General features: G+C 34.0%; 1 protein-coding gene and 1 non-coding gene across 2 annotated transcripts; both read right to left on the reverse strand.

Moving 5' to 3' along the window:
• Positions 1 to 1,558: 1,558 nt before the first annotated feature.
• Trnap-agg lies at positions 1,559 to 1,630 on the reverse strand. Its single transcript has one exon. It is a non-coding gene; the product is annotated as a tRNA-Pro (tRNA).
• Positions 1,631 to 7,979: 6,349 nt separating this feature from the next.
• Positions 7,980 to 22,408, reverse strand: LOC108561454 (protein unzipped). The gene is made up of 3 exons (XM_017919395.1): positions 22,212 to 22,408; positions 9,491 to 9,696; positions 7,980 to 9,429 (listed from the first exon to the last, which is right to left on the reverse strand). The coding sequence occupies exons 2-3, from the start codon at positions 9,684 to 9,686 to the stop codon at positions 8,174 to 8,176; spliced, it is 1,452 nt and encodes a 483-aa protein (XP_017774884.1). The 5' UTR covers positions 9,687 to 9,696; positions 22,212 to 22,408; the 3' UTR covers positions 7,980 to 8,173.
• Between the last annotated feature and the right edge of the window lie 2,127 nt (positions 22,409 to 24,535).

A 24,535-nucleotide genomic window follows, 5' to 3' on the forward strand; every position in this document is an offset into this window, starting at 1 on the left:
AAATTTGTTATTTCTTATACACATTTTATGTATAAAGCGTTATAAATTGAAATCAATGAAATTCTAATAATATTAAGTGTAAATAACAGCATTGTCATTTCAATTAGCGAAGACTGGACAGTTAATTTATCATAGGATATAATTGATTTGAATGTGTGCATTTATGCTTTAAGAGATAAATATTCTTGTTTGCTTTAATCTGCATACATAAAGCGAATGAAATTTAGCGTGGGCATCGTGCATTCGTGGGTGCGTCTTTTTTTTTTCTTCATTTGTTTTCTTTTCTTTTCTTATTTGCCCTGCCATTTAAATCTTTATGTAATCGGTTCGCGTAATTCAATTTGCATGCAACCGAAATGCTCCGCAGCAAAGTCTTTAAGAAAAGTTAAAATAATAAAGAATCACGGGATCGCGTGCAGGGGTTACATCATCGGTGAGGCCGCCGCAGAAATTCAATATTATTAATGATGTATGTGGTGCTGCTGCGTTCATCCACATCTTTCGTCTCGTTGGCGTAAAAAATCCGCCTGGAAAGTGGGTCTTTCTTGTTGGTCGTCTGCTAGGCGCCGCCCTATTTAACTTTATATGCCGTTCAGACACATACAAACACAACGGGATGCTTGCGTGATATGGGTTTACAACGTTGACTTCCCTATGGTCACGTTATTTTAATGTCAAAGAAAAAAAATGAGGATAATGAAGCAAGCATCCAACTGAATGCTCCTAAACATTGATGCGGGAATTTCTGTGCGAAGGTGATTTGATTAGCGTGCGGTTTCAGCGTGCTGACATATAATCTCATTAGATTTGCTTGTTCATTAAGCTTCGTGAAACTATAATGTGTCTGTCAGTTACGGCCGCACTGGCGTTAATTAGATTACATTCTTCAGGAATTATTAAGTCCAATCATCTATCAAATTTACTATTAATTAATTTATAAAATATCTTCGGTTAACGAATTTCGCTGTCACCTGTCTTTTAATTAGGTTTAATTCAGATGTTAGTGTTTTTGTTTAAAAATTGGTGTCAGATGTGTTGCGAAATGTTTGCCAAATACATTCGACATTCGTTTTTAAAAAAATAAGTGTTCTTTTAATCATTTAATTATATATATTTTAGATTTAAAAAACAACAATTTTGTAACTAATCTTATATGCAAATTGTCAATGTTCTACTTTCTTTTTCTCTCATACTGTATTAACTATCCATAAATTCGAACAGTGCGGATTTACTATAGTACGGTTGGGTATTTCAAAATAAACTGAATTTTAATTGATTAATTTTATCTCGTTTGATGCAAAAGTTATTCATGAATCGAAATTAAGTTGTGTGTACAGAATGTAAGCGAACAAGAAAAATATAGATGTGGCTCGTCCGGGATTTGAACCCGGGACCTCTCGCACTCTAAGCAATTCAAAATCAAATTCAAAAATAACTTCATTTACAAACATAATTATTGACCCTTCTATAATTTGCAAGGGCACAATCATTTGTCTTATTATAAATCTCTCAACATAATTGTTTTGGGTTTGCAAATTATAAAAAAAAATATAGACGTGGGCTCGTCCGGGATTTGAACCCGGGACCTCTCGCACCCTAAGCGAAAATCATACCCCTAGACCAACGAGCCAATTGAAAACAATTTTCCAATAAATAAGTTAAATACAATTGTTGTTAACTTTATATTATATATATTTTACATATCTGTTTATGAATATAATAGCGGAGAACTCAATCGTAAACTGTTATTTGGTAATTTCGTTTCATTATCGTGCTCATTGTGTAATATTTCCAATGTATACAAAAAAACTGTATGTGGTGAAAAGGATGCGTCGCTAGACGACAATTGCTAAAAGTCACATTAACATTTAGTAAATAGATAAATTTAAAGCTTATTTAGGCTTCAAGTAGATCACGTTTTATCGAATCTGCGTTTATCGAAGAAACTTTAGATGAGGTCTTTCTGTACCACTAACTTCGTCCCTTTCGAGTTAACGTGGGTGGACAAAAAATACTCATTTTCTTTTACACACGTCAGCGGAAATAGGAAGGTGGTAATAACATCGCCATAAATAGTTGAAGCCCGGAAACAATCTCTTATTACATCACTCTCCCTAACCCTCTACACTACTAACCCTACCCTTTCAGTTTTTGCATTGCCTTCATGCAACATCTACTTTTGGATAGAGTAACCAAAAATAAACCATTAATTAATTCAGTTTTTAACGTGAATTTACAGTCAAATAGATGAAACCACCGTAACGTATGAATAGTCGCTACATTCCCCAAACAACCAGCTTTCATAAGCATCTTTTGAATCAATTCAGTATATTATAGTTTCTGAGAAAATCATTGAAATATGAAAACACTGCTTTTCTAAAGGGTCATTTTTTCATTTAGAAGATTCCTTTTTTTTATATATGAGCAAAAAGAAAAGTGCACTATAAAATGTGTCTAACCTTAAGTTGATGCAATCAACTATCTTTATTTGTATTTACGACTGTCCGTAACGTTTTTGCTCTTTATGAACGAGCGGCCGGTAAATCATTCGATTAAATAGTACGAGTTTTTGTTACTATAATAAGAATGACACGCGCTCGCTGCTCGATGACTGTATTCTACATATTGCGGTAACATGGAACAATATACACTATAAATAAGCAGGTAATCGATATATACCTTATATACATTTCTTAATAATCAGAAATAATAATTGCATATAAAAAAATTAATTGAAAACTGTCTTTCTTTTTCATTTCTATATATAATTTTATGTATATTTTGCTTTATTAGTAAACAGGGTTACTTATTTGCGTGTTCACATTTTTGTGGGATTGCATGATGTAAAGGTATTATGTGTTACCGAAACGTACAATTGAAAACTATATAGCAGATAGGAAATATAATAATCGTCATATAGTAAAGATATTTATTGTATATATAAATAACGATCAGTGGAATATCATAAAAAAACCCTTAGAGATTTCTAGCAATATCATAGAAATCCATTAGATATCTCATTAGTTCTTTACAGTTAGTTTTTTGTTCCTCGTAAGTCGATCGCATTCTTTATATTTTGTCTAGTATTTGCTACACGACCTTCGATCGAATCGATTCCCTTCTAGAACCTTCAGGTCCACCATCAGTTCAAGGTTTTCAGTTGTCTTTCATAATTTTCTCTTTCTGCAGATCTTTTATTATGTATTTACATAGAATCATGTTATGTTAGATCATCATTATGTGAGCCTTGATATATCTGAAGTGTTAACCTTTAATTTATATATTGAAGCGAAAGAGATAACTTCTTATGAATCAGTATCATGATAAATTTACAAAACTATTCAGCTAATACCTGTCCACGCCCTGAATAACATAAACATTACACATTTACCAATATCATTGTGTAACATTTATTTAAGGTGTGTTGCATTAGGGAATATTATATTGTATATTTGCATCTATTTTATAATTATTCAATAATATTATGATTAGAAGAGTAGTTTCATAAGTAGAAGATAATGTGATGTGAATGCTGATGGTGTCGAGGGGAAATTTCGTAATTGAACTAAATAGGCTAGGTCTAGAGCTGTGAATTGCCTCCTGTGGAAATTTATGGATTGATTTCCGGCCAATCTTCACATTTTTCCTGTCCGGTTCCGGACTTTGATTGATGCAAATGAAACGAAAGTGAAATGTAAATTGATTTCATTAGCCTGCCCGAATGACAGCCGTTAATTAAGCTGTCGGTAGTTAGTTTTAAATGGCGCGCGTTCACGAGAAGAGTGTTGTCGCCATTGCGTAATCACTTGGAAATGGCAATCGCCTTTACGAGGGTTAATAGAAAGCACATATTTATATATATTTTCTACTTTTTGATCCAAAAAGAAAATGGAAATATTAAATGCGTTAGGGAATGAATGTTAGTTGAGCGTTCGTTCCAGAATTGGGCTCCGGTCTACATTCAGAAGGCATGTATCGATCGAGGCTTCCTCGACGAGCGGGACTGGAACAGGCGACGAATGTATCAGCCGCTCAAGGGCGGTTTCCAGCAGTCGTCGGGGCGCTGACTAGGTGCCGACTAGTCTACCCTCCTTCACCCACCTTCCGCAATTATTCCACTCCCTCGTATGCGCGAGCACTATATTATTTCGTCTTATACACACTACACCGCACTCTTCGTGACTTCTTAATTAATATTATTATATTAGACGCATTTAATTACGTAATATTGTTTTGCAACAATACAAGTTGCAAAAAGTTATTTCATTGAAAATTTTCACTCTGTCGCCAGGTCAAATAATTAAATTAAGTAAATATGAAACGAATTAAAAGAAATTGCTACTTTTTATTTCATTTATTCATAATAGAATTTATAGGAAAGGCAACTTTGGAGATTAGTAATTGTGGACGGAACGAGATTCAACAATTTCTTATAATTGTTATTAGTTTTAACTCCATAAATGTTATTTCCCAATACAAACATATATTTGATCTCGGTGGCAATCGAAATCCCGATGTTCGAAATCCCAGCTGGCTCAAAATCCTGAAGTTCGAAACCCCGACTATATCGAAATCCCGACAGTGTCTTTTATTATTATAAATTTATACAAAAACATTTTTATGGTAGTCGGGATTTCGATATAGTCGGGATTTTGATTGTCGGGATTTTGAATAAGTCGGGATTTTAATACGGCCGGAATTTCGAACGTCGAGATTTTGACGGTCTTTCGGTTGTCGGACTTGCGATATAGACCCATTTGATCTTACTAACTTATACTTATACCAGTGTTTTTCAACCTTTTTTTTTTGTATTGCATGGCACACTTAAACTTACAGTTCGATTTCCGCGAACGATTTCTATAGAAAATAACTTTGTTAATGAACACACTAAGATCCTCTCACGGTTAAAAATCACTGACTTCAACTGTTGGAAAAAAACGAAATGGAACGATTTCTAAATTAGATGGAAAGCATGAAATAATCGATTTCTACAAAGACAATCTTTCATCTGACAGTTTACAATTTATATAGAGAATATTGTTCTTAGACATGTTTCACATCAATAAAATTTAAAAAAAAATCTTCATTTTTCAATTACTATAATTTACATTTCGAAAATATCTTTTTCTACTTTCTTTAACACTGGAGGAAACTGGATTATATTTATTATGTTTTGTGTTGTGTTAGATAATTAAAGCCTCGCACGTGAGTGATTTCCTTAGGTGTGCTTAAGCATGTGTGAAATTCTGGGCTCTGATTAGTATTGGATTTACGGTTCGTGGCTTCGCGGTTTGTCGGGGTTTCCGGTGTGAACACCTGTATTTCGAGATCGCTTCATTCCTTCAAGAGGTTCGCTGACGACTATTTAAAATCGACAGTCTAACGGTGCTATGGGAATTTATTGGGACTCGGTTAATCCTCCATTCGGACAGAAACGAATTATTTTTTATCGTTTCCGGTCTTAAAACCATCAAGAAGAAGAAAAAAAAATGTAGATTGCATTAAAACTGCAATTGCTGTCCAATTTACTTGATAAATATTATTTTATAACATCTGAGAGTATATGAAATATCTTTTCTATTGAGGAAATTGTCGAATCGTAGAAGTAGATTCATTTTGAGATACGGACTGTTTCAGTTATCCGTTAATTACGCTTTTGTAGTTTACTCGAGTACCGTGTTTATCCTTGCCTTGTATGCAGATGTGATGACTTCCTTTCTAGAAGTCGTAAATTTTGTTCGCAAAATGTGTTCGTCCTAATTTCGCGCCGCATTGTTTCAGGTAAGTAATTTCGATGTGAACAACACACGTTTCATGTGTTCCACGGCGGAAACTTACTGAATTAGCATTGTTCGTCAATTAAAGAAGGGGAAGCGCTTTCGTTACCAAACTACATTTTATCTGCAACCTCGGCACGCCTATTTTATATACTTGTTGAAGAGAACAACGGGAACGAAATTTGCATAATTCGAACACCGTTCAAAAACATCAAATGTGTCACTTTATTTTTCAAGCAATCGCATATTCAAATACACTGACATTTCTATCATTGTTCCATTCTATTATAAAAACTCTTGTTTTGATTCATTAACTTTGTTTTGTTATTCTTACTGTTTAATACAAATACCATTAAGATTGTCGACGAATCACAGTTTGTTTTGAACGTTTGAACAATCCTTATTGGACAACGAAAAAAGTGAGTTTCGAACAGTAGATAAACATTTAGTTGCATCTGCGAATCATATCGTCAAACGCATAAAAGAGGGATCGGCAACACGAGGTTTTTTGCGTGCTTAACAATTGGATTGGTTCCATCGTCCACAAAGCATTGTGTTTCTTCAAATCTAAACCAATCGACGAAAATTAGGGCGTTTCGTTTGAAATCTTTTGAAAAGAATCTCAATTTATTTTAAAAGTAATTTACTATAATCTATTGTAATTAACAAAAGTGACGTATTTTCTTTTTATTGTATCGCAAGTATAGAAACTGTATTAATAATTGCTAGGAAGTAATTAGTCGGATATAACAGTAACTAATTACGTTTATTATATTCAGAAGCCATCAACGAGCGCCGCCTTATTTATTACAGTGTTAATGAATAATCAATTTAAGCAGGAAATTACTATAATTGTTAATCTACCAAAGTGGAACCGACGATTCGTTTAACTTTTAAAAGTTTATATTTAAGTATGAGTCATATTTTTTTGAATGTTTCAATATTGAATTGGGTAAAAATACAGCCGAGAGATATTTTGCAATTTTCAGTATACGTTCTAAATATGGTCACAGCCTCAGGTTAAACGCATTAATTATTATATGTTTGAAGTATTTCAATTCTTTACATATATTATTGATTAAAAAAAAACTATACTTACCAGTTGATTAAAGCTAGAAATATAGGAATTCGTGTGAGGGAATTAAATGAAATTGAAATATTTATTGGGTTGATGACTACCTCTTTTTAAAGTATATTTTTTCAAAATATCTACAATACATGAAATGTACATTTAAAACAATAATAAATCTACACAATAATTGTAATCGTCAGTCCAACATCATTTTGTTTTTGTTTTTTTTTTTGTTTATCCTCCATTCCGCTTACATTGGAATTCCTCCTATCCATTATTCAAATCCAACGTAATTTTGCAATCCACACCCGATCCGTTAACAAAAATAAAAATATATACATCATATATATTTCTTTTAAAATATCACTTTGAACATTTAATTCCTGCCAAAGCATTATTCTTAATTTAATTTTAAACTGTTTTGGCAAGAGATATAGAATTCGAATACATTTATATAATAGCTTTATTATTTATTTATTATTTTTTTTAATAATTTCTTTACGTTTAACATTTACTTTCTTCTTCGAGATATTCACTAAAGCTATTGAAAGATTATATATATATAGTTAAAGATTGTAAAAGCTTTTCCCGTAAGCACGCAACATTACGCCGGTGTCATATTTCCTTGATTACGGAGGAATTCTATATCTGGTATTTTTGTGAATATGAATTTGAACTGCAAAAAACGAAATGTGAACGATGGATTTCTGGTGGAACTAGTTAATTGACATAAATTAAAGAAGTGCCTAATTTTGAACTGAAGAGTTTTGTACCATGTTAGGTAATAAATACTGTAGACATATATTTCTATATATATATATATATCCCTAAATATTACAAGAGTTGCAAAAATATATAATGTATGCCACACGCAGAAAATATGCTCTTTTTGCCCTTTGCTCCATTATTATTTGATTTATTCAATGCATAAAACCCTTTTCGGTCTTGTAACGAGGACGTACAGATCGCGATTTTCATTTGTTAATATCACCATGCCTGCCAAAAGTATTACGATTTGGAGGCTCAATCAAGACTTCTTCTCTTCTCTTCTCTTACTCAGTTAGTATTTACAGTCTATTTACACATTTTGGTGGAATGGCTACTTAAAAGGGGGGATTTCTTAAAGGGGGGTTTTATTAATTCGAAAATGAAAGAATTCTAATAAAAAATAAGAAAAAATAAAATAAATGACTAATAATGAATACATAATCAAGCTGGAATATATACACTCGTAACATACGCGCGCTCACACACTCCATTCACATTTATATATTTGCAAGCCAAGCAAGAAGCCCGGCGAACAGATCACTGATCCACTTCCTATTTACGTTAATTTAAGAGCAATTACGGCTCCGACAAGCAAGAAGGCGCTCGCTAAGGCGGCTTGTTTTTCTCCACCGGCCGTGGATTCTTTCGCTATTGCCTCTTCCTTTTTCTTCAAAGAGGAAGCCTCTCCGTCGGACATCATACTATTTTCATGTTTGCCACCATGCGTAGAAGCCATGTCGTCGATTTTCTTTTTCTTGTCGAAAGGTTTCTCAACCTCCGGTGGTACGATCGGAACGACTTCTTCGGTAGTAGTTGTTCTCCTTGTTGTAGTGGTAGTTGTGGTCGTAGTTGTAGTCGTCGTCGTCGTGGTGGTTGGCACGAACGTATTGTTATGTATGAAGTAAACTGGACCGGACGATTGCTGAACTTCCTTCATTTTCGATTCACTTTTCGTGTCCTTGATGACCCTCTCCCTCCTTTCATTATCTTTGTAGATTGCCGTGACCACAGCTGTATAGGGTATCTCTGATACCTCATATATTCCATTCAAAGTAATATTGACGGCAGTGCCGGTAGCCAAAAACTTTTCGATTTGTTGCACTTCGACCTTATCCTTTTTTTCTCTGATCCCCCAAACGCCTTCGAGCAGATTGTTTGACAATTTCACCTCGAATGGTAGTCCGTTCAGCATGCCGTGGCCGTGACCCCAGTTCAATAAGTAGGTGTAGTTGTACGTAATCACTGTATCGACCTTATTGACATCTCCATCGTTATTTTCGTTCTTCAGCACGGCATGTCCCAATACGTGTTCCTTCCTCTGAACGCGCTTTCTGATATTATCAAATTTAATTTTAGAAATCTCGTACTTGATCGGTTCAGTTTCCACCAGAATCTCGCCGTCTTCGAATTCCCATTCCTTATTATTCTCATCGATAACGGTGTACTTGCCCAAATTTAATGACGGGTCCAATTTCCCAAGTAAATATGTCAACGAATTCGAGTGTTCGTTGTTTTCGTGCTTTCGCCTCGCCACGTAGTTGCGGTAGGGTTCATCACCACCGGCCACAGCTCCTTGGGGATTCAACGTGAACTTATCTTTCTTGATCCAACTGAGACGGGCGCTGTTCTCTATGTTAATCAACACTTCGAAACGATCGAAAGCGTGCACCGATCCATGCAAGGACGCAATGCATTTGCGCTCGACGGGCCGAATTTGACCGGAAACCCAAATACCGTTTTGCTTGGCTCTGCACACGTAGACGGGCTGCCCGGAAACACTGTTCGCTGCTACATTGTCTTCGGTGCCGACATCTGCGAACGTAACATTAATAAACCTAGCTTCAATCTTCAATCATTACCGAATATAATTTACCTGGCATATGCTGGTAGGATCCAATAACAGCGTTATCGAAGTTCTTGGTTTGCGAGTTGGCCTGTACCCATTGGAGAGCCGTTGAAGTTAGCACTTGCTGCAAGTTCTCGGAGAGTATGAAAACACCAGATTCGCTTTTGACGCCATGCAGACTGATGCACGATAATGCGACTATCAATAGAGATAGCTTAGTCATCTTTGGACAGCTGCAACAAAGGATATATTGTTATGATATTTACATAATGGAAAATTAAAAAAATAATAATAACAATATGATGGGCGCTTCATTCATCATCGCGTACTTTCGTTTTTTTTTTTACAATTAAATCTGCGGTATTGAGCAATTTATTCGGTGCCTCTCTGAATAAAATAACTGTTACGGCAATAAATCGCCGGTGCATTTAATTAAAGAACTAGTTTTCCCGTATGACATCATCTGAACCTGTTCGAACGGGACGCCTAACTTTCATAGAAACATTTTATAATGACGAGCAAACACTCTTCTCTGTTGGCCAGATGTAACAATACGCAGCAACGTGTAAAATTACCATTATATAAGATGAATTAGTTATGGAAATACAAATATATTTATTAAAATCGATTTATCAATAAAAAAAAAATCGTATTTAGGGCAATCACCGATCAATGATTAACTTTAATTAATAAACCCATTCGAATTGATTCCCACTGAAATACTCTCAAAGCCGTGCATCAACGTCGTAAATCTGGCGAATAAAATCCTCTTGATTGATTAACTTAATAAGTGTGTGACCTTAATGTGACAATTACGCGAGATCAGATTTGAAGTTGTCTGTGTTTACCAATTCTTTTGTTTCAAACAACTACTGCGTTATTACCATCTTAATTTCCCTTGAAATAGAGAAAAGCAATTGTAGTACATTTTTTTTTATTAAGATTTCTTTACCGGTGCTCACTTATTATAATCATCCTACAGGATGTAGGGCATTAATACATATAGAATTATCCCCACGTTTCGATGTTTATCAATTGAAGTGAACTCTGGAGGTGAGCGAAATGTATACCAGTAACGCAAGTGAAAGAAGCCAACGACCTGTCTGGATGAACAATTGCCATTTAATATGTTTATAATCTAGAAACATGGATCGACCCGTAAGCGTGTGGTGTTTTTTTTTATTTTTGGTAATTTTGTGAAACGCGTAGGGGGAGATCATAATTGGGCACCTGAGTAACTCCACCAATCGATTGCGGCGCATTAAAAAGTCATGATGTCGCAGCACCCTCACCCTCTTAGCAAATGATTTAAAAATGTATGAATGATAGAACTAAAGTAGTTGCAAGAACACTATGAGCAGGCAAGCAAATTGTTTTTGCTTGATACTTCAAAACCGAGGGGATGCGGTGGTGGTCTATTGTTGTTATTTCCCGGAGAGCATATGGATCTGAATTCAAAGGGCGTTTGGTTTCTTGTATCCATGACAACCCCCTTTACTAGCCTGCAGCTACCTTCAGCTCTACCTGGAAGCGTGTTTGCATTCAGACCACTCGATTCAGAAGTATAAAAATTACGCACATAAGTAGCGCAGCAGTAAATTCAGACGAATAAACATCAATTGATTATCATTAATAATTAACTTAGGTAAATTCTATAAACAATTTATGTTGTAATGTAAAGAACGTATACATCTACAAATCATTATAACTAATAATTAAAATATTATATTTCAATGATCAAACGCTAATAATTGGTACTTTGTAAGTATACAAATAAAAAATATTACGAAACTGGACGTAATGCAATACATAAGGTTATGAGTATGCAGGCAAAAGACAACTTTCTGCACTGAAGCAGTTCTTTCTCCGAGAATAACGACCGGTTACAAGTGCACACTTCCCATAATTACATTGTCAACGCGCAGAATTGATTAATTTCCAACATAGCCCTGACTCTCGTGAGATTCTTCATTGAAATTTCCCCTATACGCGTGATTTGCATAACGTCAAGTATGCTCGTTTCGCATTTTCCGTAATAATTTCCTGTTACTCTTATTATATTATAATTCGAATCTATTTATACATATAGGAGGCTGTTCTTGGTTTCGAAACCTGTGAATACGGCATTAAATGTAACTGTAACATTTGTAGAATTTGTACATGTATAATTCTTTGTGTTTCTTACCGCCAACAAAAATTAGCATTTATTTTGTAATGCAAAATATCGTTTCGCCATGTCGCATCAAAAAAAATATATATACACGTCGGAAAGTAATAATTAATTTTGCGTTTTCATTGCTTATACATGAACTATAATTAATTGAGGATGTCACAAAGTTCTTGGTTTAAAATTGATCAATTAATTAATTAAGAAATAAGACGCACACGAAAACAGGATACGTATTACACGAATTGGAAATCGAAGCATTTCCTGTCCACCTGTTCCCATAAATCATAACCCATTTCCCAAAAAAATGTATTGAACTGAAAGGTTAATTGATCACGTCATCAAATCATTTGTTTTTAGAATCCTAAACAAATATATCAATTGGACATTTGAAGGCTTCAATATTTAAGATATTTTCGCTAGTATGAAATATTTTAAAGTTTGAACAATCGTAAAACGAGACCCACACGTAATTGTAAAATGTGAAAGCTGAGCGATGCACAAATATATGTAAATAGTTTTTTTTCTGGTGGAATTTTGTAAACGTATAAGAATCAAGGTGGCTGGTGTTCGAAATCATTATGCGTAGAAAATTCGAATTGAAATATTTGAATTTCAAATGATTTGTAGAATTTAATGCGATATTCATCGTCAAGGTGAATGTGAATAAATGTTGGAATATATACATAAAAAAAAAAGTGGAAGAAGAGAGCTCGAGCGTGCGAAGTGGGTGTTTGGATATTCAACTATTGATCCGACGTGTTTGTTTCTTTTTTTTCTTGTCTATTTTCTACTGTTTTTGTACAAATAAAGAAACCCACACCACGAAGATGCCTACATTTTACATATTCAGTCTTCACGTTGTAAGGATAACTGTTGTTTACTAAAAAAACATTATGTCATAGTTCGTATGTAATGGTCATTCTCGTTTATGTTAAATTCATTCGTTTAATTTTTGTTTTTTTTTTAGAATAGCAATTCATTAAATGTTTCTGGAAACAAGTAGGCGATTTAATTAAATATTTCCAAAATGTTTGTGCGGTGTATCCTTACGTCATTAAGTATTTATGACTTATATAAGAAATATTTATGAGCACTCAATGCGCAATATCAATTCATTTAACTTAAGTAAACAAGTTAGTCAATAGGATTGAAATAAAACTGATTCTATTGGCCATTAAATGTGTGCACCCTAGTAAACCCGGCTTTCGCTCTCCCCCTTAAAATTGCAAAAAATATTAATGAAATTGCTTTATAAAATATGGACTTGTTTTTTTGGTTTCGCTCCAATTTATATTCCATTGTAATAATGGAAATATCATGTTGATATTTAAAATCTTTTACATAATTAACAGGTCATGGATACATATTAATTTTGATGAACTCATTGATTAATTTAATTACGTATTTTAATAAATATGTCAAGAAGACACGTATTATTAATGTACAAATGAGAAAAGATGTAATTAATTGTAGAAGTTATAAACGTATTGTTTCTTTGTGCGATCACGTCGGCGACGTGCTTCGTTAATACCATAAAAGCTTTATAATTATGGATCGAAACGAACGGCAATACGAACATAAATCTCTTGTTAAGTTTATTGGTAACATTAAAAATAAATAAATATTTAAACTAGAAATTGACACATATATGGAACGATTTTTTCTCTTCTTCTATCGATTACATTGCGTAATTTAGTAATAAAAATTTAAGCGAATGTAGAAATATAACCTTGCCGCATTAATGAATCACTTTTTCTTGTGATATTCAAATTCGAGGTATCTGTTTTGTAGTTAGGAAAGATTAAAGTGTAAACTTTCTAATTGCAGTGTGAAAGAAAAACAAGTATTTGGAAACAGATAATTATATATTTAATTTGCCTATAAACAGGAAGTTTTCGAACTAATGAAATGTTTGTGAACTAAATAAGTACGCACCGATTCTTAGTAAGTACAATGTTATGAAATTCTCCGGCGGCGATTACATACTAATCATTTCCTACATTTTTTTTTGCATCAGAGGTGAGTGTGTCCTTGCACTTTTACATCCATATATAATGTACATGGAAACTTCATTCATCTCGCTGTTAATGCGAAATTAATGATCGATTCCTGAACAAGTGGATTTATATGTTAAACGTCCTTGTCGCAGCGTTCGCGGCAATTTAGCAATAAAAAAAAATTCAGTACATTTGAAAATTACGGACACATTCTTTGCTAAATAAATGGAAGAGAGAATACTTGTTAAATTGTGTCACAACACAATTGATCTTGAAGGCGGTTATATAAGTGCTTTTTTTCGTTGTTTTGTTTTGCACGCACGTAACTCAATTGGAGGCGACGCACGCAATTGCCGCAGTTTATTTTCACATCAATTTTCAATTGGTGTTTCACGCTTCTTCTTGTTTCTATTTATTATTATTATTAATACTTTATCAGATCCAATCAGAGATGAAATTGAAGGAAACAATGCCAGAAAATGCTTATGACCTTGTGTCTGAATGTTCTCAGCTTGGCTGGCATCTGCGACGAGTAATTGTGGTGTTCTTGGTTAATGGCATCAAATCATATAGGATTGAAGCGAGCAGTGAGTGCAGTAATATCCTGCCCTAACGTCCTCGGTATTATTCAATCAGTTCCTTAATTAGCTTAAATGTATAAATCGCAGCGCATAAATTATTTGCGAATCATTGCGTTGGATGCAATTAACGTGGCCTTGCCATTGGTTAACATTGAAGGAGTGCGGTTGATTGGACGAACTGCAATTATGAATCACTATCGGCACGTTTGAAAAAGTCTCCCGACTCGAGGAATGAAAATCGCATCAACGAATTGCAAATTAAAGTTTCAAACACAACTGCAGTAGAGCCGCCGGCACTCAACTGAAGAATTGAATGAAACTCTAAACTATGAATAGTTACGTAATTATTATTTTTTTGTAAACTATCCAGATGTAACGGATCGTGTAGTATTCTGTTTGATCCAGGTAAAGAAGTCCTTTTGAAATGTGAAGAGGAGACGTGCAGCTGAATGAAGCGGAGTCCCCCTCTTTAATTTTTACCGCGTAACAGTATATTTCATAGCAGTTGCAGCTGCAGATGGCACTCTAACAATAATAGAAGATAGTGTGCTTTACAATAAAATTCTTATATAGGGAGTTTTCGCATTGTTGATTGGATGCGATTGATGCTGCTGCTGCAACAATAATTAAGTAAAAATGAAAACATTGGAGATGTTCGAAATGTTTTAATCTAAATGCATACAAATGGGTACCGTGCAAATGATGATCTACATAAATAACGCTTGAAATACGAGCATGTTCCCTGTAAAATGCGCTGAAATTTTGGTGCAGAATATCATCTTTTATCTGCTGTAGGCCAAGTGTAAAATCAATTGGGTTCCGCTCGAACGTGAATGGTTTCCAGACTATAATAGCGTCGCTGCATTCGCCTCCACGAGCATTCAAAGGAAGGAAAGCATATTTGTTACTATTTATATAACCATCTCCTAATGCGAAATTAATGTCTTGCACGTGGCCCAAACTTAATTAGCAGAAATATGTAATTTAATAACCATGCATCTTCATGCCACGAGATATACATATATATCATTTCGCAATCATGACGCCAACCCATAATAACATTTATTTGAAGCAGAACACGGGCGCCGCCTCATTGATCGCTCCAATACGATCATCAAGTTCGCTTCGCTCCTAACAACATTTATTCATTCCCTAATGAAATACAATTGAAGACTTGAAAGTTACTCCACGTGTTTGCTCTACTTATGTATAACTACATAGAAAGAGATGAATGATTTTGAATCAATACAACCATGTACATTTATATTACTATAATCCATTTTAATAAATTTGAATGACACACCAATATGTTGATATTTTCATATTTCAACCAACTTGCAGCTGGTTTAGGGAGACGCATTGGCGCAGACGAGCAGGCAAACACTATTCCAATATGTGAAAAGCAATTAAGAAAGTTTCATTTGCCTTTGAAGACAAATATTTACATTTCAAAGTTACACCCTCCAGGTTGCTATTAAACGCTTGAAATTGAAATGTGTGAGAAACAACATGTTTCCTACATTTATAAATTACAATTACGTTTCTCCAGATATTTTCTTAAAGAGATTAATATTAATACAGCTAACATTAAATTATTTCAATAGCCTTCGTTATTATTAGACAAGGCTGATCCTTAAGGGAAAGGACAAACAATGGATCGATCGTCGTGAGTAATCGCGTATACTATTCCCTAAAAGTTCACTCAATTATTTACGCATCGAATCATTCGTGTTGTCTTTCATTTTAAGCCGATGGACTTTCATGTTACGCTCGAGTTCTTGCAAAAATCATGATAACTAAAACCCGGATACATAAATATAGATTTATTTTTCAAATACCAAATTGCGAATCTCTGCTTAATACATTTAGTTTTTGTTTTACGAAAATAGTTGCGTCGCCCACATGATAATACAATTATACGTACTATGTGACATACCGAGAATTTACATTTATTTTATTCCTTAAATATGTATGAGAATATTTATTTTATTTTTTTTTGTTTCTCTTGTGAAAGCGTATCTTATATTCCTTGCACGAGATTTTGGAACGATTGCATCTAATTGTTTTCATTTTTTTCCCGTTCCAGGTGAGTGCGTTTTCTACACGACTGGCGACTTTCTATCGCTCTTACAGTAAAGTAAGTTTAGATATGTAACCAACAGAAAAAAAATCCAAATCCTCAAACATTTTAACGCGAAGATGCTAAATTTTCCTTTACGTATTATTATTTTTTTTTTACTAATCGTTTTGATGGTACTTGTGAACTGAAGTCATTATTTTGCCAAATATATGATAATACATGACAAACATTTTCGATCACATCTATTAATATCATATATTCGTGAATAATGCAAATTTCATCAGTAAAAAATTGCATATTTCCTTACGTTCAGAAAAATTAACTTTATAGATTACATAATACAAATATTTACAAAAAAAAATGATAAAGTTATTAACATAATTGCAATTTTAACCTTGATAACGCTTGGACATGTTTTTATTTTCTAGAATGTACAAACGAAAAAAAGTAGAAACATTCCAAGGTTCCATATTTCATTAAACAAAATGTATATAAGAATCTTTCAATAATATTCAATTATTTATTTACAATTAGTAATTTATTTTCATAAATTAAATTATATACATATTTATGCAATTACTTAACAACTACTGTGTGTTTATGAATTTCAATTCGCAAAGGTGATCCGCAAATTTGTCCTCGGGAATTTCCCATAATAAACCTATGGCAAAAATGACAATATGTGAATATGTAAAATTCAACATAACAATGTAACTTCTTCGAAAAAATATGTAGAATCAAATTTAAATTGAAATTTTAATCGATATCTAAAAGTTATATGAAATACTAATAAATATATTTAGTATTAATCGTGCGTGAAGAAATGTTACATGAAAAAAAGGCAATCGAATAAATGAATTGCAATTCCGTAAACGAGGTTAGCGCCGATGTATCGAGATCGATAATTAATGCAATTCGCGTATTTATAACGCTTTTCTTTTCTCTTAATTTTCTCGGTCATTAATTGCAGGATTATTATTGCTAAGAAGTGGAGGAGGAGAAGAAGGGATCTGCTTCACTACTGATGTAAATTACCGGGCAAATTTTAACAGTTATACGTATATAATTGCGGGCTGGATTTTCTGCACCGATGACTTAGAACATACGTGCCTGCAGGTGCGTTTCCTCCTTTGGCAATGAAATGTTTGCATTTCTGATCGATATTTACAATTGAGTATTGTATTAACAATTGAGATGTACATCTAACTTGAATCAAATTACTACTCTTCGGTTAATTAAAATTATGAAATGTGATTGGCGCGGTTTATCTATAATACAATTATGAGAATATTGTGGTATATGTACTGGATTCGTATATCTCCATAATCGTCGAATCGCATATGGATTTCGGAACGAAAGGTTACGGGTTTCTTTTTCAAATTGCCGAGCGTGTTTTTCTTTCTCTAATATTTTGTGCTGTTTAGGAGAACTCTCGTGACTCACAATCTCTTGTATAATTGCTGCTGCTGCTGTTGCCCGGTTCAAGGAAAGTTTATCGTGCAAATCGTCTTCTCGATGTGTATATAACCTTTAAAGGTTATACGTCGATACACGAATGCGTTAAAAATATAGGAATGACATATAAATATATACAAATAAAAACACTTTCTTTCGAGCCTTTTTGCATGTGCAAACAAAGTTTTGGCTGTCAATATTTTCCTCTATTTCGTCGTGCAACTGACAGACGTTTCTGCAATCATCAGCGAATGATCCAGACGCATTACACACACATTTATGATTACAAGCGTAAAACATCATGTACATGTACAGAGGAAATGTAAACAAAATAGAACGTGAACTTGAAAATGGAATGTCATAATTGTTGTTTGTTCTTAGGAAATATGAATTGCGCAATTATTGCTTACATGAACGTATTGATAAGAAAATTGTATATTTTTAAAGTTTAATGTGAATTATTATTGAATGGGTAAAAGTTACGCTTGAACTTTGCATTGCAAGAACATCTTTATTAATGCTGCAAACAAGTAGTAAAATATATGCATATGTTAATACTAGTGGAATTAGATAATTATTATAATATAAGTTTGCTAGCAATTTCTTGTTGTTGATCTAGTGCGAAAAGCTAGTACATAGTCGGCCGTAATTGACGGAAGTAAGAAAGGCTTTTAATTGCGATTAACGAGCGCGTAGAAGAAGTTGGGGGAGTGGACGCGTGGCTCGGAATTATTTAAATTGAAGATCACGAAGGGTGTGTGCGTTCTGTGATCTGTTGCTAGTAAAGTGGTCGCATATTTCATTCATATAATAACACACCGTCAAAACAATAAACCACGAATACAAATTGGATTTGTGGCGACCAAATTCAAAACCGAACGATAATTGTCTCTGCTGCGGTTATGAATCTTTTCGTGGCATAACGGTGTTTGTTTCCGTGTGAATGAGGAGAGACGACGCAAAGTGAGCAGCACGTTATGAAACTTGTTCATCTTGTGTTGTTGTTGCTGCTGCTGCAACGTTTGTATTTTACTGCCTCCGTCTAACTGTATCCAAATGCAATGAATTTATTCTACTTAATGCTGCAGAGAGAGGAAATAATCATAAAAATAGTCGTACAAGAGGAGCGCGCGTTTTTTTTCCCCCCCAGTTTGTTTGCTTCATAATATATTTGTTCTGCTAACGGTTTCGCGATTGAAACCTCTTCGTTTCAAACAGATTTTCACTGAAACGCATCATTATCCTTAATGGATAATTTTCTTGCAACCCATACTGATACTTAGCAGCAAATTGTAGACTTTATTGCGGCAAAAATATCTTCTTGCAATCTCATTCGCCTAATAGCCTTCGGTCACTTGATTACGTTTCAATTTCTGTTTACAACTGCACAAGTGTGGAGATCGCGATTCCCATTGCGCAGAAATACTTCTGCTTGATTATAGTTGTAAATGAATTCATTACTAGCATTTCCAGAATACGTAATCACTAATAAGATAATCATAAAAAGGGAAAAACAAACAGAACGCATTAAATATTGTATTTCAAGGATGGACGTATTAAGTACAATTTCGTTGTAAATAGGGAACACTATTGAAATGAAAGGTCGAATGGAAAATCTATTATTACTATATTTACTTTGACCTTGATTTCCCTGTTTCCATGCCGATTCTATTTTCATTTTTTTTGTTTTAACCGTAGAACGCAGGCAGCCACGGCGACGCGAAAATCGATAGACCTGGGGTTAACAGACGCAGCGGCAAAAACTCATCAATTATATTTTATTATCAACGGAAATCCGACAAATTCAAGAAATTCTGTTGACTGTCTCAATGATTATTTTTCAATTGCAGTCATCGCTTAATATATAAATTTTGTGTGTGTGTGAAATGAATGTTTAAATGAGTCACCTTGTTTTATATCATTCTTTATCGACAAGGTTTCTTCTGAAACGCACCGCACAAGTAATTTGCAGTACAAAGCGATTACTCAATGTTACGTTTCAAATTGAGGCATTTCCAAATGAAATGATGCTCCGTGCAACGGTTTCCGGGTACTTTTAATTTTTCGTTTCCAGGAAGACGACATTCATTCCGTCGCAATTAATTGGAAATAATTATTAAAACGATACAGGTAATCTTAATTACCAGATAATTGAAGTTTGATAACATTGGTATGCGTTTAAAGAGGAATTGGATTCTATGCGAATGTAATAAATTGAAACGTCTATAGCGGAATTGTAATAACGAATTGACTTGAAGTTAATTAAAAATTTAATTAAATATGCAGATGATCGAGCAAGTCTTCACACTTCGAATCTGTGCATCTAGTTGAATACGGGACAACCCCTTCCGTGCTTTTGTCCTCTATAAATCAGCATACAATGAACTAACTAAAGCTCAAACACATTTCAAAGTAATCCACTGGTGGAGACTGACGGATGTAACGGAAAAGCGGATCGTACGACCAAAGCAACTGGAAGGAAACCTATTCTTTTTTTCGTTGTTTAATGTAAAAACACGGTTCGTTACTCGATTGCCAACATTTTATTATGAAATTATATTTAAATTCGTTTCAGATTTTTAGGGTAGATTATTATAATGCGGTCAGTAACGCAATAAATCCAAGCACGTCAATTTAACTCGCAACTCGATCTTATCTTTATGACACGAGGTGGATGACGGCAACAGTGTGTTCACTTAGCATATTACCATTGAACTTGATTGAGGAAGGATTTATCTCGTTTTCTTCTTTACTACATGTTCTTAGTTAATTTTGTTCGCAAACCGCAAAGAATTTCTGTACTTACTCAACATTTCATATATGTAGAATGTCATGTGATATAAGCATAAAAAATCAAATACGAAAGCAATTAACTAATTTATGAGTAGATTCCAAGTAAAATCTCAATTACGCAATCCGCTGCCCTCGTTCACGGCCTCAACAATACATTGAAATTTTCGACGGGAATAATTTATTTACGCGAAATGCATTAAACATATTGTAAAATTTAAATAAAACATATATTCCTTCGCCGTTTTGTCATGCAACGCTTCGCGCCATTTATTTATGACTGTTGCTGATTTTACGTGGCGCAAGAATTTACTGCCAGGGCAAAACGTCTTATCATCACGAAACGAACAAAATAAAAAAAAATAATAATAACGGTTTGACTTTATACATTTTTCGTCGCCTGTTCCTAACTGGAGCGTGGTTATTACGTCTAGAGATGAAGAAAAGAAGAAAAAAAAATAGTGAGCCTGCAAGAATCCAGAGTCCGTGACTGGCGTTGGATTACGTTAGTTGTAGTATGCATGCAACACTTATTCATAGTTATAATATTATGCGATATGGCTTTTTTCTTTTTAGCAAGAAGTATTACAATTAAACAGAACTGATGTCCGGTGGCAACCTGATGCTTATGATATATAATATGCGTACTCGTTTCGGCCTCAACCCTCCTCCGCATTAAATTCCGTTTAATCCGTTATTCAATTCGATGGTAATTCTTTTTTTTGTTTACCATAGATAACCATGCACCATGACCACAGTTAAAATGTTAATTCGTAGGGGGAACATTGAAAACAGAACGGGGTCTAGCACCTGTATTGTTTTCAATTGTTCGGTCTAATTTACCAATTAGATCGTTCGACGCTTATTTTACAAGATGAAATTATTAAATCCAAAACAACAAATATTTCATGAATGCAACACTTGAATACATGATGTTGAAGGTTAATTTAACTGCAGCGTTTTTATTGATTTACTTATGCATATGCTTACAATTCCAAAATCCACATTACCTTTTTAATAATTTTAATTCCAAGAGGATTTATAAACACAAATCAACAAAAATCTATATTGATTTTTTAATTTAGATATGACAAATAGGATTATTAACAATTCCATGTGTCTTGTCATAATTATTTCTATATTTTTCTTTGAAATTTTATTTACTTTTTATTTTATAACGTGTTCAAAGCCGCAAACAAGTATCGTCGGAAGTTAAGTGGATTTTTGTAAGACGTCCAAGGTCTCGGGCGTTAAATAGTAAATTGCGATAAAGATATTTTATTGTTAATAATCTTTGTCGAGAAAGTGAAATCGATTCAATTAGGAAAAGAAATCTTTTCACTAATCGAATAGTGTTTTCACTATTATTTGTGCGGCTGAGGTAATAATAATAATTTAAAAAAAAACAACATTTTCATCTAGAATTGAAAATGTTACGTAACATTTCTGCATAAAGGGAGTGTAACGAACGTTACTTACATGCACGGACGTTGTTTGTCTTGTAAAAGTAAGTTGGATCAGGGAAATTGATAATTGCAATATGTTCGTTCTTTTTTGAGTCACAGACAGAGTTCTGTAGTTAGACAGGAACAAATAAGGATCAGAGATAACATTATTATTATTATCAGTGTTTTCTTTATTGATTTAAGAATCGCGAAAATGGTATACACCTTACCTTGTTCAAACAAATACTATCGTTCAAAATAAAAATCCAAAGAAATGATCGCACTCATCCACTAAATATAATGATCACCTTATGAAACACTTTTTTTAGAAAAAATTCTGGAAACGTTGCGCGTGTCTCTCTCGTCTTCCGGTTCCTCGAAGTGTGCGTCGCGTACGCGAAATCTGTTAGGAATGATCCGGTTTTTGGGGTCCGCGCCGGACTCCGCGAGTTCTACCGGAATCGCCGATGGTGGGGGGGATGTACGTCGGCCTCCGATTGGTCCGACGTCCTCGATTGCGTCACTGTATTCCGGTCGATTCACGGAATCGGGATTCCAATTTCTAGTATATATATACATATATATATATCTTGCAGCTTCCCTCTCGCTCCAACCCCTTCCTTCGTGAGTCAGCCTGTGATGCTGATGCCGCATTCACGGCCAGACCATTGCAAAATGCGCTCTAAGAGCAAAAACAAACAAGCTGCAAAGAAAAATTCACGTTATTATTATTATTTCCTTATTTTCTTTTACCTCTGTAGCCTCAGTCTCTGTGCTGCATTACTTGTGGTCTGTTACGACTCAAGTCATTAACGTCACCTGCACGTTCACAGATTACTGTAACTGGAAACTTCACGAATACTGAATGTTCGAACTAATTCTTTATCTTGAATTCATACATTCAGCATTATGTTGCTTTTGCATTCTTATTCTGAAATATATTTGCAAATTCAATAAATGATGAAAATAACCATGCATATTATTATTATTATAGTATAGACCTAGAGAATTTATTCGGTATCAACTATTTATCTAGTTACATTTTGGTTTGCTAGAAGATATTTAGATATTCCTCTCAATAGGTTTGAAACGAAACGCCCTAATTTTCGTGGCCATTTGTCGATTGGTTTAGATTTGAATAAAAACAATGGTTTGCGGGCCGACCCGAACGGTACAACCAATAAAATTTGTTAAGAACGCAAAAAAACCTCGTGTTGCCGATCCCTCTTTTTTTGCGTTTGGCTATATGATTCGCAGCGGCAACTATTTTTTTTTTGTTACTTTCTTTTCTAGTGTTCCAAATTCACTCTTTTTGTGGCCCAATAAGGATTAAATAAGCTGTGATTCGTCGTGACTTAGACATACCTGTACATAAAATAATTTACATTAGATACGCAATAGTAGTAGTAGTAGTACGCATTAAGAGTTTTCCAAGTCAGTGTGTATCAACAATAATAATAATATTGTAATGAATTATTTTTATTTTACATGAGTAGATGAATGTAGGTTATAAAAGAAGCTATGAATTTTGACTGGTAAAACTGACTTTCACTTTTCTTATAAAATTTCCCTATGACCTTTCATACTATTTTCTATATTCTCAGCCGCTTCAAAACTCCTTTCTACTTTGTGATCATCAATTCCACTAAATAATTTTACCAGTGGTTTTCAACCTTTTATATCTCACGATTATATTGATATTTAAATTTTGACATTGTACTTTTCATTTGTGTTTCCCAAATGGTACATTTTGATAACCAATTAATTCCATATTCTTTAATAATTTATTTTGATGGCATTTTCGAGATGAAGATATAATCTCGGTCATTGAGCGAGCATTCCTCAAAATTGAACACCTCCAACATTCTTTAAGAGTGGCTCAATTTTGCGAAGGATTGGTAGTATCTAGTGGGCGTATAGTCATGGCATTAGGTTAAGTAGACAAATAGCAATGAGGTCAACTTAATATTTTGTGATTTAATCAAAAAAAAAACTTAACGTAAAGAATAACTGAATAATTTAAATTTTGTAATATTTATACTGAAATTATTTGACCCATATTAATAATTAGTCAAAGCACACATACATATTTACATAATATATAAAGTAGTTTTGACAAATAGAAATATTAATAATATAATGAAAATAATGCAATTAATTATGTTTCTATGCTTATTACTAAATACACAAAGTATATCTTTGGTGTTTATGATTGAACGTTGATGATTCACAATGTAACAATAACTGAATGGGAACTGTGTTTCTTTTGTTGTGCCACTTGAACTTGTTGAAGCTGTAATTTGTAATTAAGTCCACGTAAATGTGCAATTTCCTTCAGGTCATGTGCATTGCGTAACTCGTGACAGTGGTTGTAATAATCGTAATTGCCGCGTGCGTAATGGTGGAATGATGAGCAGGAAGCGTATGACGACGGATGGATTCACGAAATTGCGCCCACGGTCAATTTTGCGACGTGAAAATGAACCGATCTTGGTGCACGAGTCGCGTGCATTCTTAATTAGTGCAGCGAGCGACCTAACCTAACCTAACCTAA

The sequence above is a fragment of the Nicrophorus vespilloides genome, unplaced genomic scaffold, assembly GCF_001412225.1.
Source record: "Nicrophorus vespilloides isolate i.1.1-1 unplaced genomic scaffold, Nicve_v1.0, whole genome shotgun sequence".
In the NCBI taxonomy this organism is placed as follows: domain Eukaryota; kingdom Metazoa; phylum Arthropoda; class Insecta; order Coleoptera; family Silphidae; genus Nicrophorus; species Nicrophorus vespilloides.

What these genes read in the sequence shown, in the direction of transcription:
- LOC108561454 (XM_017919395.1), bottom strand. Translation starts at nt 9,686, where the DNA reads ATGACTAAGCTATCTCTATTGATAGTCGCATTATCGTGCATCAGTCTG. An exon ending in ATCCTACCAGCATATGCCAG is followed by an intron (nt 9,430 to 9,490) that starts GTAAATTATATT and finishes TTACGTTCGCAG; the next exon opens with ATGTCGGCACCGAAGACAAT.